At 33.3% G+C, this 16,744-nt stretch overlaps 1 protein-coding gene across 5 annotated transcripts in view; it reads left to right on the forward strand.

Moving 5' to 3' along the window:
- The window catches only part of TBC1D32 (TBC1 domain family member 32), a 74,118-nt gene that overhangs the window by 4,565 nt on the left and 52,809 nt on the right, over positions 1 to 16,744 (forward strand). For all 5 annotated transcript variants that reach the window (XM_014876716.2, XM_088161871.1, XM_088161870.1 and 2 more), the window contains exons 3-18: positions 1,106 to 1,267; positions 2,414 to 2,591; positions 3,223 to 3,294; positions 4,450 to 4,575; positions 5,449 to 5,527; positions 5,694 to 5,794; positions 5,881 to 5,942; positions 6,450 to 6,594; positions 7,295 to 7,354; positions 9,107 to 9,206; positions 9,427 to 9,564; positions 10,886 to 10,978; positions 11,225 to 11,367; positions 12,064 to 12,188; positions 13,140 to 13,341; positions 16,545 to 16,627. In XM_014876716.2, the coding sequence (XP_014732202.2) occupies positions 1,106 to 1,267; positions 2,414 to 2,591; positions 3,223 to 3,294; positions 4,450 to 4,575; positions 5,449 to 5,527; positions 5,694 to 5,794; positions 5,881 to 5,942; positions 6,450 to 6,594; positions 7,295 to 7,354; positions 9,107 to 9,206; positions 9,427 to 9,564; positions 10,886 to 10,978; positions 11,225 to 11,367; positions 12,064 to 12,188; positions 13,140 to 13,341; positions 16,545 to 16,627 (1,869 nt within the window). The remainder of the gene's footprint in view (positions 1 to 1,105; positions 1,268 to 2,413; positions 2,592 to 3,222; positions 3,295 to 4,449; positions 4,576 to 5,448; positions 5,528 to 5,693; positions 5,795 to 5,880; positions 5,943 to 6,449; positions 6,595 to 7,294; positions 7,355 to 9,106; positions 9,207 to 9,426; positions 9,565 to 10,885; positions 10,979 to 11,224; positions 11,368 to 12,063; positions 12,189 to 13,139; positions 13,342 to 16,544; positions 16,628 to 16,744) is intronic.

The raw sequence follows: 16,744 nt of genomic DNA on the forward strand, positions 1-16,744 counted from the left end.
GAAATAAACATTCTTGCATCTTTCTTGAGATATATTTCTGTTACTTTCACTGAGAACAAAAATGGAAAGGTAGGGTGAAAAATATACTGACATACTTGATGAAACCTGAGGCAGGTTCTATCCTACCTCATTCAATCCAGTGAGGAAGTATATGTCATGATACAATTTTGTGTGCTTTGTTGTTTATTTTTGTTTTTTTTTTAATCCAAGTTAACATGAAGTAATTGCACATCTACTGCATGTAAATAAAAATTATGCATCTACTGTTACTATATGATTACTTTTCTGGGTATTTCTGTTTGCCTTGCCTTTTATGCAAATCACAAAACTAGCCAAAAAGAAAAGTTGATTTATTTTGAGTTGACTTATTCTCTTTAGCAATTTCTATAGCTAAAATAAAGTTGGAGGACCCAGGGAGAGTCTTCAGTTTGAGATCTCCCTCTGATTATTCTATTTTTTTAGCAAATATCTGTGGGTATCTGATCATAAGACTGCAAAGTGATGAATCCTTGAATTTGATGTGTTTGTGTAATGACAGACACTGTTTTGTCAGTTTGACTGAGATCTGTGTATTGTCATGACATATAGAATTCCATGGGCCATAGGTGTTCTCATGTTCTAATTTATAAACTGTGTCTTTTGTGTATCTTCTAATTTTTGTATGTATAATGCATAAATAGTATTACCAGGCAGTTTATACTCTCTGGCAGTGTTAGTTTATACTCTAAGACATGTTCACAGTGCTACAAGGAATGTTTCTTGATACTTTTTTTTGTCTACAAAACCTTAACCTTTTGCCTGATTTTTACTTTTAGAAGAAGCACAGAGTGAAATGGTGCTATTTGGTAAACTAACTGTTGGTTTTGTTTCTTCTGTTTGGTATTGTTTCTTCCTACAATATGCTAATAATGGCCATATTGAAGAAAATCAAACTGTAATGTGTTATTTTACACTCCTGAAGTTTATTTCTATGCAAGTCATAAACTCTTATCTCAGGGTAACAGATCTACTGGGAGAGAAGATAGTGGTTGTTGTTGTAATGTTGAAAATGTTTCATGGTGACTTAAAGGAGATTTTACATTTTAATTTTGCATATTTCTTGCAGCTATGAGTTTGTGAAATACCTTAGACAATACATAAAAAATACTGTGGGACCTGTGATTGAAGAAGAAGCAGAAAAATGTACCTCTGCTCAAAATCAGGGTGAAATATCTGGCTATGACACACTTGTCCAACATCTCACTAAGAAGGCCCGTGAATCGAAAGAGTGAGTATATACCTGTAATCCACATCTCTATTTCTTCCTTGTTTTAGTCTTCCTTTCACTTTTCCATAACATGTTCTGAGTAAATAAGATGTGAATCAATAACAATTCTGAACCTGTAACCAAAGCCAGTGCTAAGAAATTCAGATATTGCCACCCTAAATTGCAATTTGTCATACTTTGTCTCACCCTAGAATTGAGAATAATTGCATAAAAAAGATATGTGACATTTTTGAGGTATTTAGGATTTTAGCATCAGTGGTCATTTTTATGTGTTGCAAAATAAGAAAACAGGAAAATAGATGTTAAGATGACCATTTTTCAGATTATGTTGCTTGTATAATTTTGTTTCAAGGACCAGAATCTTAGGGTTTTGTGCTTATTAAAATTAGTAGAAGAAACTCCGATGAACTAAATATGTATCTTATATTTTTAATTTGACATGTAGGAGGATATTAAAGCATAATATGATAATTTGTATATTTGTATCTTTTATTTTTATGTAAAATAAATGATTGTAGCATTAAAGTAAAAATTAAATAAAATATCAACTTTTTAATAGGATGCTTTTCTGAAGCGTTTTTTATTTTGAATTGCTTCCCTGTGGATATTATTTTTTGACTTATGGAAATTATAAAACCCCTGGTTTTATTGAAATAAAATTATTCTGTGTGCATGATCTGTACTCAAGATCTTGAATCAGGATGATGTGTTCACTTCTACTGGTTCTGTCAAGGCTTATTGCAAAAGAAAAACTGGATGTTGAACTACAAGAAACAAACAGTAACAAGGATGAGAACTGGCCTGTTTTGTCAGGGACAGATACTCCTTTTTAGTGGACTCATGTTCTTTCTTAAGAACATCCCAAAATAGAATAATGATGGTAGTATTTCTTTGAATGGATCTGGAAGGGAAAAAAAAAGGGGTTTATTTTAGTTTTAAATTAACTGAACATTAATTGAAACATGTAAGGTACATACATCTTTCCTTGCTCAGTTTGGATTTGGTATTCATTAATTTCTGTAAATTCAGTGAGCTCAATACCAGTTTGCATTATGTCATATTCAGTTATTCATGATGTAGTGATTTTTTTTTTTTTAAATAGTGATTTTTGTGTTCTTATATATTAAAATCGTCTTTATTTTGAAGATACAGAGAAATGATGAATGCCTTGAAGAATGTCATGATGGTTGTGGTCGAATCTTTGATTAACAAGTTTGAAGAAGATCGGATGCACGATAAGGAGATGGCTAGTAAAGCAAAGAAAGAACTTCAGAGTGGCTATTACACAGACAACTGTTCTGACAGTGACTCCTCCTTCAACCAAGTACAATGAGTTTTCTATGTTATGAAATAAGCATGATACTGCAAAACTGTTGAATTTCTGTCAGTGGAGTTGCCCTGGAGAAAGATTAATTTTTCCCATCTTTGTTATACCTTAAATCCAAATTATTTGCTTTTCTTTTAGTTTTAAGTACTAAGCTTATACTAGCTAAATTAGGCATCATATGCTAGATGAGATCAATATGATGCCTATATGCTCCAAAGTACCTATCCAAGTATGGTATAGAAATCTAAAATCAGTACATCATCTAACTATTGTGATTTTACTTTAGAAGCCAAGTAACGTGCAATTTGTTTCCAGACTATTGTACTATGCCACATTTCTTGCTAAATAAAATATTATAAGGGATTTTTTGAAGACATAGAAAACTTTAAAGTAAAGCAAACAAAATATGTGATTTATATGTGTGATATAGTGATTTCATTATCTTAAGTTTAACTTTGGGTAAACAGCAGAAAGCATTTGGAAGGTTGACTTTATAGTAAAATTAGTAAAAATGTTGAAGTCCTAATTATTAAAAGTAAATTAGGTATCAGAAAGACTGATGATTTTAATCTTCTGCTGTTCAGTTTAATAAAATATACTGATGGTCATTTTATAATGTGTATTACAGAGTTATGCATTCATGAGTCAAGAACAATTGCAGCTGCTTGCAGAAAGGCTTGACCCTAGTCAGCCCAAGGAAGTAAGTTTAAAAGCAGAAATGAAATGTTAATACAAATGAATGCTTCTGGCATATTAGAGAGCAGCCTGTATGTACATAAGAGAGTTCTTATGTACCTAAGTGGAAACTTGTCTTTGTTGGTTCATCTATCTTACCTTCAGTGCAGACACTGCTCTGTAGTGCAATATTTCATTGTTTGTAACCATCTGGTTCAAAAACTAGTGTTGCAGCAAGTATCTATTTTTTGTTTTTGAGATCTATGTGCTATAGATTGGCATTTTTAGTTTGAAAAAGATTTTCCATGATAAATAAAGTTACTAAACATTTGTCCTGTGTACATGTCCCTTGCCCTTCTTGGTAACTTCTGTGTTGCCTTTTGAGTTACCCCTGTCAGAAGAGAGAGATGCCTGCTGATTTGCCAACAACCTGCTTCCAAATGAAAAATAGAAATCCAAGTTAGATTTGCTGTCGTGTCAGTGGCAGTATTAATTTATCTCTCTCACCAACAGTCAGCACCAGCTGTTGGTATTTTTGAATCTTGGAGAAATACCAGTTTGAGTGTGCTGTCTCGATAACACTTGGGGCTTGTCTGGCAGTTGAAAAAGGTATAGTAGGTAGAAGCTGGTACAAACATTGTGATGGAGTTCTTTTAGAAAACCAAGTAAAAAAGTCTGATGCTACTAAGTTTTATTAAAATGTCGTGCAGTTTCTTTCAGTAAGATGAAATAAATTGCTAGAGATCGCAGTTTATGAACTGAAAAAAAAAGTTACTTGAAATTATTTGGAATGCTGATGAAAATTTAGCAGTATAACACAATGTCTAATAACTGGGTCTTCTTCTCCTAGATGAGAGTTTTACAGAGCTGTATTCCCCAATAGCAAAATACTTGATTATAGGCAGAAAGTAGAACATAAACCTTGCATCCAGTATTGAAAACCCATTTAAAATGGTTTTATTGCTTCTTCGAATGCATGCATTTTCCCCACTGTGATGTAGTGTTTTGTCTAAATAGCCATAAAAAATATAGCAGAAGATAAGTATTTGTTATTCCTTATCTGTTCTGCAGCCAGGTTCTGTTCCTTCCTGTCCTCCCTCCCTCCCTCTGACTTGTAAATTGCGTATTTCAGAGGCTGCTGTGAATGGATTTTTGGTGTTTATCTTTTTGTCTGCTCCAGGTTCGCCAAGAAGCTTTGCAGACGCTGTGCTTGGCCCCTGCCTCTGATATCCTGAGCTCTGAGAGCTGGCCAAGCCTGCGTAAGCATCTGACGATCTCTCTGGCAGATCCTGATGCAACATTCAGTGTAAGGGAATGTTTTGTATCTAATTACTAGATTTGTATCCAAAGATACAAAAGACACCAAAGAGGTGTAAGAAATTAGATACATATTATAAATAGTCCAGCCGGGTTCAAGACATTTTATTATTTGTGTATGAATCACATAAACTATTTTTTGAAGTAACAGAAATAGAGGATTCTAGTGCATTTTGATTTAAAGGACTGCAACAGGCTTTCAAAAGGATTTTTAGACACCAAAGTACTCATTTGCATTTCTTTTAATGGCAGCAAAGATGTCTGAATTTCTTTTAGCAAAAACGCACGTTAAAAAATGGACAAAACTGCTCTGTAAAATAGGTCATGTTAATATTTCCTGCTCAAGTCAGGTTTATGCTCCATGATAATGAGAAAATGATACATAGCAATATTACACAGGCAGTGATGAGGAAAAGAAATGACAGCTGCTTAAAAGGCTTTTAGATTATTTATTATGTCAATTAAACTTCTTTACTTCTTCAAATTTTAAAGTGATTACCCAATAAATAGGAAAGTTGTCCCAGCTGCTATCATATATTTCTCTTTCACCTGAGAAATTTCTTTTAAAACAGTGATAATTACGAGTCACTGATTCTTAATGGAAAAGTAATGTTCCTTGGTCTACTTTGTAACTCAGTGAGGCTTTGCATTGGTGCTGTAGTTCAAGTATTTGAATAAAATTTCCTTTGAACTGGAGATTTCTGTGATCATAAACTATATTTCTGTAAAAAATGCTTAACATATGCACAGATGTTCAGATGAATAATAGACAATATTAAGAATAATGATATAGCGATTGTTTTGGAATTATAATACACAGTTAATGACTATTTAATACATTGCTTGTTTTTTTCACCCTTAGGAGAAAATTCTTAGGTTCTATGCAAAATCCTTTTCTTCTTCTCCATTTAATATGACAAAAGAAGTCTATACAAGTTTAGGTATGTGCATTTAATTGCATTTCAAACTTCATGAGTCCTGTACTTTTTGAAAAGTTAAATTTTATAATGAAGACTGTATAAGACAGTCTGTTTTGTCACTGTTGTCATGGAGGTGAACTGATTTTTTGTTGTTGGGTTTCTCTGTTGTGTTTTGTTTTTTTTTTAGCAAGACATTTGGAGTTGTACTTTCTTTCTGGAGAATATTCTCTTCATATTTCAGCTGGTCTGGATGTATCCAACTCAGATGTAAATAGTTTACTTAAAAAGGTATCAATGAACCTTTTATACCTTCTCTGTCAGTACTGAAACATTGTACGTTAACTATTTTTAAATTTTAATAACTATGTTTTCAGGTTCGCCTTTTAAATGAGTACCAAAAGGAAGCACCATCTTCCTGGATTCGACATCCAGAAAAGTATGTCACCTTCAAAACTCTGTAACTGTTTCTTAATTTAATTGTTATTGACATAAAATAAGATGCATGTGATTTTAGCAAAGGCTTGATTATAATGGATGCACAGTGGCTGGTCAGTGACAACAGGGCAGATAAAAGTAGAGGATAGGAAAAGTAAGATGGGGAAGTTGCAGAGGAGTAATCGTATTAGGCTGCTTGCTTAGCTTTTGAAGTGTTCTAAGTACTTTTGAACAAAAAATAATTTGGATGCAAGTGTAGCAAGTGCAATATTCAGCACTTGAAAGATGTAATAACTTAGGAAAATATTAGCTTTATTAGCATATTAGTTTTATTTGCAGTATTACAGAGAATTAATCCCCATACAAGATCAAGTTAAAGATAATGCTGTTGGTACTTATGATTTATCTGAACAAGGTTTTATGAGAAGTTTGTTCTTGAGTATTACTGGTGGAAGGACTTCAGTGATTTTTTTGTTTTCTATCCATTTTTTCCCATTTGTGTCATAAGGTACATGGAAGAAGTAGTGGAGAGTACCTTGTCACTTTTATCATTAAAACACAAGCCTAATCATCCTGCCTGTCCAGATTTCTTGAGTCCAGTGCACTTCTTGGCTCTGCTAGATATCAAAGCAGTGTGGTTTAGGAAGTGGACGGTAAGCAAATAATCCTCAACCCGACAACACAGAACTTACTCATGTCAGACATTCATTTGGAAAAGTTACAGCTCTCGCATCACAGGCCTATTGTATCTTATAACAACTTATACTGAGAACTATGGTTAAGGAAGTGCAGGATTTTTTTTTTTTACTTTTATGTCCACTGCTTTTCAATATTCTCCACCTCAGTTTCTGTTTAGTTACTTGTTTTCTGTCCTTTGTGTCTTCACTCCCTTTGGTAGAATTGACTGACAGCCATTGAAAGATGCAAGTATTTTTTTGGAAGAAGTGATGAGCATGAAAGGACAGTTATATATTACATACTACACACAACTTGCTAATTTCAGTGGACATTAGAGCTTTTTCCAGCCTACCATATATAAACTTATAATTTAGGATTTACTTGGCAATTTCAAAATGTGTAGGTTAGCATTTCAGTGTACTTACTGGTTTTCTGTTTTAACTACGTGTTCTACTACACTTTTTTGTAATGATGTAGGGTTTTTTTGTCATAAATGTACTGCAGACAAGTCTCAGTTGAGTATAATACTGGCTTACTCAAGCTGGAGTTCAATACAGTGAATATGTACTGTATATAGGATTCCTGCTAGAACAGAATCAGAGATAGTTTCTACTTTTTAGTTAAAAACCAGAACATGTCTTTGCAGTTGACATTACATCTTCTTTGTCATTCAAGCATGCATATTACAGCAGAAGAGTGGTATTTAGGCTTCTGGAAAGAAAATATAAATCGTTGGTAAGTACTTCTATTAATATACTTTACTGATTATATATTCAATAATAGTCTGTAAATAAAATTTATTGATAGCACACAGGGTAATGGCTTAAAACTGAAACAGGGTAGATTTAGATCAGATATTAGCAGGAACTTCTTTTTCTGTGAGGGTGGTGAGACATTGGAAAAGATTGCCCGGAGAAGTTGTGGATGCCCCTTCCCTGGAAGCCTGGAAGTGGCCTGGCTTCAAGGCCAGGTTGGATGGGGGTGCAGTGTCCCTGCCCATGGCATTGTTTGGAACTAGATGATCTTTAAGGTTCCTTTCAGACCAGACTATTCTACAATTCTGTGAATTACTGAGGCAAGATTACTTGCATGTTAGTCTTGTCATGCACATAATGGACAATTTTTTTTCCTTTTTTTCCTTTTTTTTTTTTCTTTTTTTTGTTGGAGCTGTTCCATGTTCTTCATCTGGATAAGCCCTTTTGGATTTTTATTTTTTTTTTTCAATTTTTCTTTGCTTAAATGTATCATTGATAAATTTGAAGAAATGTATATGGCCAGATCTGACTAAGGAGAATTTGGATATTTTATTGCAGCTGTTTACTTAGGATTATAATTTATTATTTTGTTATGTTTCATTCTTATTTAGAATTATTTCCAAAAAAACCATAAAAATGACAAGTGGTGCATGATAAATACCATAAATACACTGTTCTAAATTTGGATTTTTGATGAAAAGAGGCTAAAAAAACTGCCATTGTATTCCCGGAAGCATTAGGGGTTCAAAGTCAGCAAGATAAATCAAACTGGGAAAATATATTTAGTAATATAACTGTTAGCCCTATCATATATTTTTTATGGGCAGATCTCTTTATTGGGGTGGAATTTTTATTGTTTTTAATAAGACCACTGTAGATGTGAGATTCATTCATATAAACAGGAACAGACAACTATAAGAGACCTTTATCTCTTCTATCTATGCGCATAGAACAGGCCATGGAATAAAGCATGGTCCATGCAACAAAGAGTTTATAATAGAAAGTCCATGAGCAGGGTAGTCTAATCTAATTTATAAGCACAGGGTAAACACCCGATTAAGGTTGGGGTTTTTTTATTGTAGGTCTGTATATGTACACTTGTGAATAAACTTGGAAGCTCCAAGCTGTAATAAATCTAACTATTCTTCTCAGATCATAAGAAGGTAGAAACAATTAACTCTATGCCAGCTGAAACGAGGACAATATGCTTTGGGTTTCCTTGCTACAACCATTCTTAGAATTTTTAAACTTTTATATATCTTGATTAGATTATAATGCTATGACAGTGATGCACTACCAAGAACAGTAATAGCACTGACAGCACTTGGCAGCCAAACCTACAGTTTAGTAAGTGTACTCGAGACAAAGTTTTTCACATGTGGAAATTAAAAATCTTCCACAGTAATGATAATAGGGCATTCACAGAGTGCTATTGACTTCTCAAAACACTTCCATGTTCTCTGTGCTCTTTTTCATAGACTGTCTTTATGTGTGTAGAGCTGGTTATGTGATAATGTAGTAATAATGGTGATATATTTTATTATTCCTGTAAAATTTTTCCTCCTCTTGGTTAATCCATCCAAAGAGCTGAAAAATGAAGTCATTGAAGTGAAGTGGATATTTAAGTATTGTGTTAAAAGACAGTGCTTGGATACAAGAGAAAATGAAAATTCTGTGAATTGTGAAGTTATAAAATACAAGATACTTTATTATTTTGTGTGTTATTCCACAGATTAATGCAGCAGTCCAGCAGTGTCTTGATTATTTTGAATTTTGCAAGGAAGCAGTTAATAAAAATGCCAAAGTCAGTGACTTTTCCCAGCAGCACTGTAGTGAGTATCTTTGCATGTCTCACGTTATATGTGCATACATGCACATTCTTTGGGTTTTTGAACGTGCAGAGGAAGACATTCTATCTATTCTATTTCTTCCCTGAATGTTGTATTACTGTCTTTGAAAAGAAAACTAATAGCAGAGGTTATTAGAAGTAGTTAAGTACTGTAAAGTAAACTACAAGAGCAAAGTTCTAATTTTTTTGATTTATTGTTACAGGTGATATGCAGAATTTTTCTTACACTGGGCCAGAATTGCAGTACATCTATTTTGTTCATTCATTGTGCCTCTTAGGAAGATTGTTGATCTATAAGCAAGGCCAGAATCTCTTTCCAGTACAGCTGAAAAATAAAAAAGGTAGGGGGAGAGTTGAGGAAAATGGAACCTGTTGAGAAAAACTGTATTCCTTCTTGATACATATTTATATATTTTCACTGCAATATTGTGGACAAAGTATTGAAGAACAACACTTTCTTCACCAATTCTGGGCCTGGAAACTTTCATAAAGGTGGTGTGTGTGTCTGTATATATCTATATATGAGTATCTACACACAGTTTTTTATTCTTTTCTTTGATGGATATGGTTGAATGGATCGCTTATGTATTTTAATACATTAATTTCGTGTTGAAGAACAGTTGTGTAAGTATCAGTGTGTAAATGATTCAGTTTTTCTAGGTGTGAGTAATGGCTTCTGTCAAACCATTTGATGTAATTAGTTGGAAGAGACACATGTTCAGGGACCAAAACTGTTTTTCAGGTGTGAAAGAAAGATCAGTATTTCAAGCTAATTGCAAATTGAAAACAAGTACTCTGAGTTTAATTTGTTAATTAAGATAAAATAAAAGTAGAAGAAAAGTTCTGTACCTGTGGAACAGAGGTGTTAATAGGGACACCAGATATGAGATAGAAAAGCTCTTGGACAGCCAGAGAAATCTACAATGGTGCAGGGTTGGCAAACAAGTGTGTGATGGGAATTGTAGCATTTCATTCCTTTAGTGTCTCTATTAACTCAGTGTAGAATTCCAAACATGACTGGATACTAGTTCTGGGACTTTTCTTTTGTCCTTTTGGTTGGAGGATCAAGACTTGATAGATCCAGTGTAGAGCAGTTGTGGGTAAAAACACCTACTAATGAAGTGCTTTTGTCATTTATGCATTACCTGTGTAACACTCGTCCAGCAGAGATCCAGGGATGGTGGTTTCTTTTTTCTTTCCTGTAAAATGTAACAACCTTGCCATTTCTCTTCTTTATAGTATCCTTCTCAACTTCATAAATGGCAACTCTTTCCTCACAAATTGGCTGATTTATTAACATAATTACATTAAATTTGGAGCAATTGTTCCCATATTGCATTTAGCTACACTTGTTTTTGTTTCAGACCTGAAAAAGAATTGTGTGACAGCCTCTCTCTTTTCCAGTTGTTCCACTTAATCTAATAGTAAGGTAATGCTTTTTTTTCTGCAGCCATGTATATTCAGTGTTTTCAAATGTTGGCTGCCATTTGTTGTAGTGAATGACATTGTAAAATTTCAACTGGCTAAATTTGAGAGCAAGATCAAGTCTTATAAGTTGATCATGAAATACCTTAGTCAAGTCCCAAGGACATGTATGTCCTTTGGTTTATCATTTGTACATAACTGATTTCCTCTACTTTCTTTTTTTTTTTTCTTTAATAGATAGTGTATCCATAACTGATGTGCTGGTATTATTTGCTCAACTTATTTATTACTCTCCAAGTTACTCAAAGACAGCTTTGGTAGCAGATACAGGTAAATGCTTTCTTTTCCTTATATGCTAATATATTTGGGTTTAATGAGGCATATGATAACTTCTTTTGCAATTTTTGTGTCTGTTTTTAGTGCATTTTTTCTCTTCCTTTCCATCCTTACTCTTTCTCCCTTCCTCTATGTTGAATCAGTACTTAACAAAATTAATAATTCAGAAGCAACTATGTAAGTCATATAGGGTTATTTGTGCAAGTTAAAATATAAATAAATATTTCTTGTGTTCACCAGACAATTATTCTCCAGAAAGTCTTGTTATGGAGATTCTTCAAGTTTTTTGTGATCAAACAGGATGTGCTGCTGAATGTTTGTACAAGGATGCAGTGATAGATGCCCTGCTTCATCCTGTTCAAAGTTTGCTGAGTGGAACAGAGGTTTGTAATAATCTTCCAAATGATTTTTACATGTATAGAATATTATACTTTTTCCATATTTTCTACATAGAAATTTTATTTACTCACATAATATGGTAGCTTTTCTGGTATTTTATACATTAACTGTCGCAGTGTGCATTGAATTGTTTAGTCTGTTGCTGTGATTAGTCTGACATGGAAGTCTTGTGAATAATAGCAAAAATTGTGCTGTAGTGAGACTGTTTCCTTGGAAAAAACACACTGCTTAATTTTTTTTCATTGGTTTTGGCTTTTTTCTGATGTGTTTTGGATATTTCTTGGATGAATATTTTCTCTACCTTCTATTTGAAAAGCAACCTACTTTTATTTTTAAATTCAGTTGGTTAGGTGTTCTCAATAACTCATGTAAGTAAAATATATAACTCTCCATGGGAAACTATTATTTTCTGGATTGATAAAAGAAAAAGGGTTTTTTGATTTTTTTTTAATGAACATTTCTATAAGGATTATGAAAATATTGGGAATTAGTGCCCTTTGTAAAGAAGATTTCTGTGTGATGACATTTGAACATAGGCTGTTAACTTACTGTGTTTAAGACATTTAGAAATCATCAGAAAGGTGACTTTTAGGTTCTGCATACCTATTACAGACTTGAAAAAACAGTTTTCACAAAAGCATTGAATTTAAAACTTCCTTTTTTTTTCCTCTTCCAAATAGCTGTATATAAACTGTCTTGAAACCACTTTACTTGATGTTGCTGATATTTTGGCAAGGATTGCTGCTTCAGAAGATGGTCTTTCTCTTCTTCTTTATGGAGAAAATGAAAAGAATGCCAAAGACACGTAAGAGAGCATTAATGGATGGCATTAGTGAGCGCTTCAATGAATTACATTGTTGTTATAAGATTCATTTGCTCATCTTTCATTTATCTATAATGTGATACATTTTGGTTTTGTTTGAGTAAAATACCTGATTATAAATTAATGTAGTAAGTGTTTTATAGAATGTATGAGAGAGATATTTATGTTAGAACGAGATGAAATGACAATGTAAAGAAATGCTTATAATAAGGGAGATTTTTATGTTGTTCTTCTTTTTCTAATTCATGTGAGAGCTTTCCTTTCTTTGAATATAGTTCCATTATATTCATAGCATTACTTTTCAGACCAAAGGCCTCTCCTTCAATTTTCTTTGTTTTTAGAATACGTATTAAAACCAACCAAATTTGTTGAAAGAATAGGTTTAATGTAGCATTCATATATCAATACATTCAATAGAGACATATCTTGTATAAGAAGCTGCCATGTGTAACACAGTACCTAACTTAGGATCAGTGTGTTCCTATGGGTGGAATATAGTTTGCTGATGCTAAAACTAGTAACAGCAGTAAAACTGAGATGAGCCTTTGAAAATAGCTAAGCTGCACGTCATGAAAATGTTTGTTTGGAATGTATGTCTTCTAAATGGAAAAATCTCAGAATTGTCTTCCCAGCTGGACTCCTATAAAACATAGAGTCTGTGTAGTTCATGGTCCTGTGGGCAGTGTGGAAGGTGATGGGTATTTTTGCGTTGCACAGAACTATTTGCCAAAGTGACATCACTAACTGTACGTTTCTTCTGACTGGTGTTGCAAGTTACAGTATAGTTTGTCCCTCCATAATGGGTCATAGTCCCACTATGTCAGCTCTTTCCATAGTTTATTTTCCCCTAAAAAATTTAAATAAGTTTAGTCAGAGGATTTGTTTCAAGGCTTACTACAAAACAAAATTTTAAATGTATTATTTTATTTCTAGTCCTACAGCTGCTCATGTACTTGTTCAGTTCACAAAGAAACTTCTTCATGACAACATTTCCCTTTTATCTGGATCTGAGCTTATGCCAGTTATTAAAGGAGCTTTCATTTTCGTATGCCGTCAAATGTACAGAACTTGTGAAGGCCTACAGATGCTAATTCCTTATGGCTTGCATGAATCTATTGCAGAGGCCTGGAGAAAGGTAAATCTTGCTTTTGGATTGGGAAAAATCTTACTGTGAGAGGTTCGGCTTGTGTAATAGTTCTTATAGATTAACTATTTTAAGCAGTTAAATAGTACTTGAAAATGTTGTAAAAATGAAGTTCTACTTGCAAATTTTCCTTCTGAATGTGAACCTAGCATAAGTTTAATATGAGACTTCTATGCCTAAGATTAAAACAGGAACTCTTGCTGCATTAATGCACCTGTCATTCATTGTACTTGATGGTAGAAGTCATTTGATGTCATGATAACCATGGTCCACCACAGATCTTTCCTTCATTCTTGGCTTGGGATATTTTGAAAGAAAATACTCCTGAGTTGTGCTCTTACTAATTTTTAGTTTAACTAGTTTGTGTCAAGAGGAAGATACAGAGAAAAAAAGCAGATGGCAATTATTTGTTAAATAGTTAGATGACATTGAAATATTCTCATGAGACCATAGTGAAAAGTTCCAGGCAGGAGTTTTTGTCTTACCTGTGTACATGGATTTATTACGAAGTTTAGACTCTGTACTTCAATTTGATTGCTAGTCCATTGTTTTTTCTCTATGAAAGAAAGAGCTTGGATCCAACAGTTCTGTGCATTTTTCTTTCTGTTATCACAGAATCACAGAATGGGTAAGATGGGAAGGGACCATAGTGGGTCAACTGGTCCAACCTCCCTGCTTTTAAGCAGGGTAATCCTATAGCACATGGCACAGGATGGTGTCCAGAAGGTTTTTTGTATCTCTAGTGGGGAAGACTCCACAGCCTCTCTGGGCAACCTGTTCCAGTGCACATTCACCGGTACAGTAAAGAAGTTCTTCCTTGTGTTCAGGTGGAACTTTTTGTGCATCAGTTTCTGTCCATTGCCTCTTGTCCTATTGCTTGGCACCACCCAGCAGTGCCTGGCTCCATCCTCTTGACACCCTCCTTTCAGATACTGGCAGACCCCTCCCAGTCATCTCTTCTTGAGGCTGAACAACTCTCTCAGCCTTGCTTCATAAATAATGGTGTTCCAGTCCCCTCATCATTGCCAGTTCTGTTTTCATTTTTCTGATAGTCACATGCAGCGTGAAAATTCTTGTGTATTGTAAAAAAATGCTTAAGGTGGAGAAATGATGGCAGATTCTGCAAACACAATTTTCAAAAAGTTCACTGGGAAGCAAATTCTAACATTTAAATCTTTAAAATAACATTGGCACAATTTAGGTAAAGGTAGCAAACAAATCTTCAGCTTTGGCGTCCAGCTTAACTGAAAGCATTTTTGAAGTGTGGATGTTAGGACTCATAATGGAAAACCAAAGTCTAGCTGTGTTATTCACTTCACACTGAAAAATCTTTTTATATCTTAGAGAGGGTCAGATAAAGCTGGAACAAAGAATGGACTACAAGACTAAATTTGTTTTTTTCTGGAGGTGAGGCAGTGGGAGGGAAAATGAATGCAAGGGAAAAGGAATGGAACAGCTGTTCTTCCTTCTTCTTGTATGCTTCTACTGTATGCTTTTATTATGATGAGATATTTAAAAAATTGTCACAATGTAAACTGAGACAGAAAATATCAGAAAGGTAGAACATGAATAGACGATACTTAAATGACCAATTTATGGGTATTTCTCACTGTTTCTTATGTTAATATTGCCATGAAGGCATACATTGTCTTGAAAATAAAATATAATATTACCTAAAGTCATAATTATATCACAGTAAATTCTTTTTCTCATCAAGGAATGTTGGTTTTGAAACTTATGTTCTTCCTTGCATTGAAAACTTGAGGACTTTTATTGAATTAAGGAGCTTAGTTCACTTGATTCATGCTGTAATTTACGTAACTGAGCAATCTTTTTGATGTTTTCCTATTGTGTAACTCATCAGTCTTACTCAAACCAGTCTATTACTCTATTTAACTTTTATCACAAACTGTTAAAAGCTTTTGATGGACATTTCCGCTTATTTCCTCTAATAAAACCACAGCATTTACACTTCGTACAAAAGACTTCTTTCCACATTAAAAACCCTTATTATGGTATAGAACATAATTTAGACAAATTGTCTTGACATGTACAAGAGAACTAGACTGAATGTGTTGAATAAAAACAAAGTTTACACTCCAAAATTCTATTTCTTCACTTCACTTTGGTAGTCAAATACAAACTGAACTAAAATCGACGCATTCTTGACTTTAAGAATCAAGAAGTTATTACAGGAAAGTCAACTCCATCATCCTACTGCTTTTAAAATTATTTTCTGTAATTTTTCAATTTTAAAACACCTGAAGTTTATAAAATATCTTCACTGTTTTTGCTACACAATGAATGGTAACTATAATGCATTCTTTCCAAGCAGTAATGTAAATTTTTTAATGGCTGGACTGGTAATTGGTATCCTTTTCTTTTACATGTCTCCTGGAGTTTTAAGACTGATGGAGAAAGAAATTGTTTTTTTCTTGGCAGATTCTGTTGAAATTCTGAGACTGTATTTATAGAGATAATAATAAAAGGGGGACAATACAACCAGTACATTTGACTAGTTTAATAGAAGAATCTTGTTGATTTTGTACATCATATAAGGCAGTAAATTAACAACTGCTCACTTTTATTTCAATGGTTTAATTTGCTTTTTATCATACAAACATAAAACAAATAATTACTTTTAAATATGCAGTGTTTCATGCCAGTTATTTTCAAATATAATTTAAATTATCAAATATAAAAATATGTATCTATATTTATGTCTGTAACTCTAATGATATCTATATCAATATAGATATATTTATATAATTTCTAAATAAAAAGAAAAAGTGGCAGAATTAATAAAAAGTTTGATATAGTGACTCCAGAGGCTGTTAGTTCCATTACCTATGACAGAAATGGAGTTAAGAGTCATCTAACAATTTTTCCTTTTTTCCTTTTAAATGCTGATTTTTGATTTGGGAGTATCCAGTTGGAAAGTAAAGAGGTTTATTTAAGAGTTCTAATAAAAAACATTTTAAATGTGTTAGGTTTAAAATTGTTCATACCCAAGGAAAAAGTAAAAAATAAGTTTTTCTGAAATGAAAACAATGTAGTGGAAGAGTGTATTCTGTGCCAAAGACTAGACTACAACCTGATCACTGTATTTTTTTTCTTTTGTATATACAAGATCTGGAGTTTAAACATGGTGTAAATAAACATTTAGGAGGTGTTTATTTATTTTCATTTTACAGACAAAATTGCTTTCAGAAAGAGTACCTACTACTGTAACTGATGCAGACTCCACTTCATCAATAAGTCAAGACTTAAAAACCAGGTAACTTGTTATTTAATTTATGCACGTGTGTTAGTGTGAACACACACTGCTGCTTTAACTTCAACTGAGACATCTTGTAACCCCATTGTTGTAGTTTGATTCCAGCTAGCAACTAAA

The sequence above is a fragment of the Sturnus vulgaris genome, chromosome 3 (assembly GCF_052056855.1).
Source record: "Sturnus vulgaris isolate bStuVul1 chromosome 3, bStuVul1.hap1, whole genome shotgun sequence".
Classification (NCBI taxonomy): Eukaryota; Metazoa; Chordata; class Aves; order Passeriformes; family Sturnidae; genus Sturnus; species Sturnus vulgaris.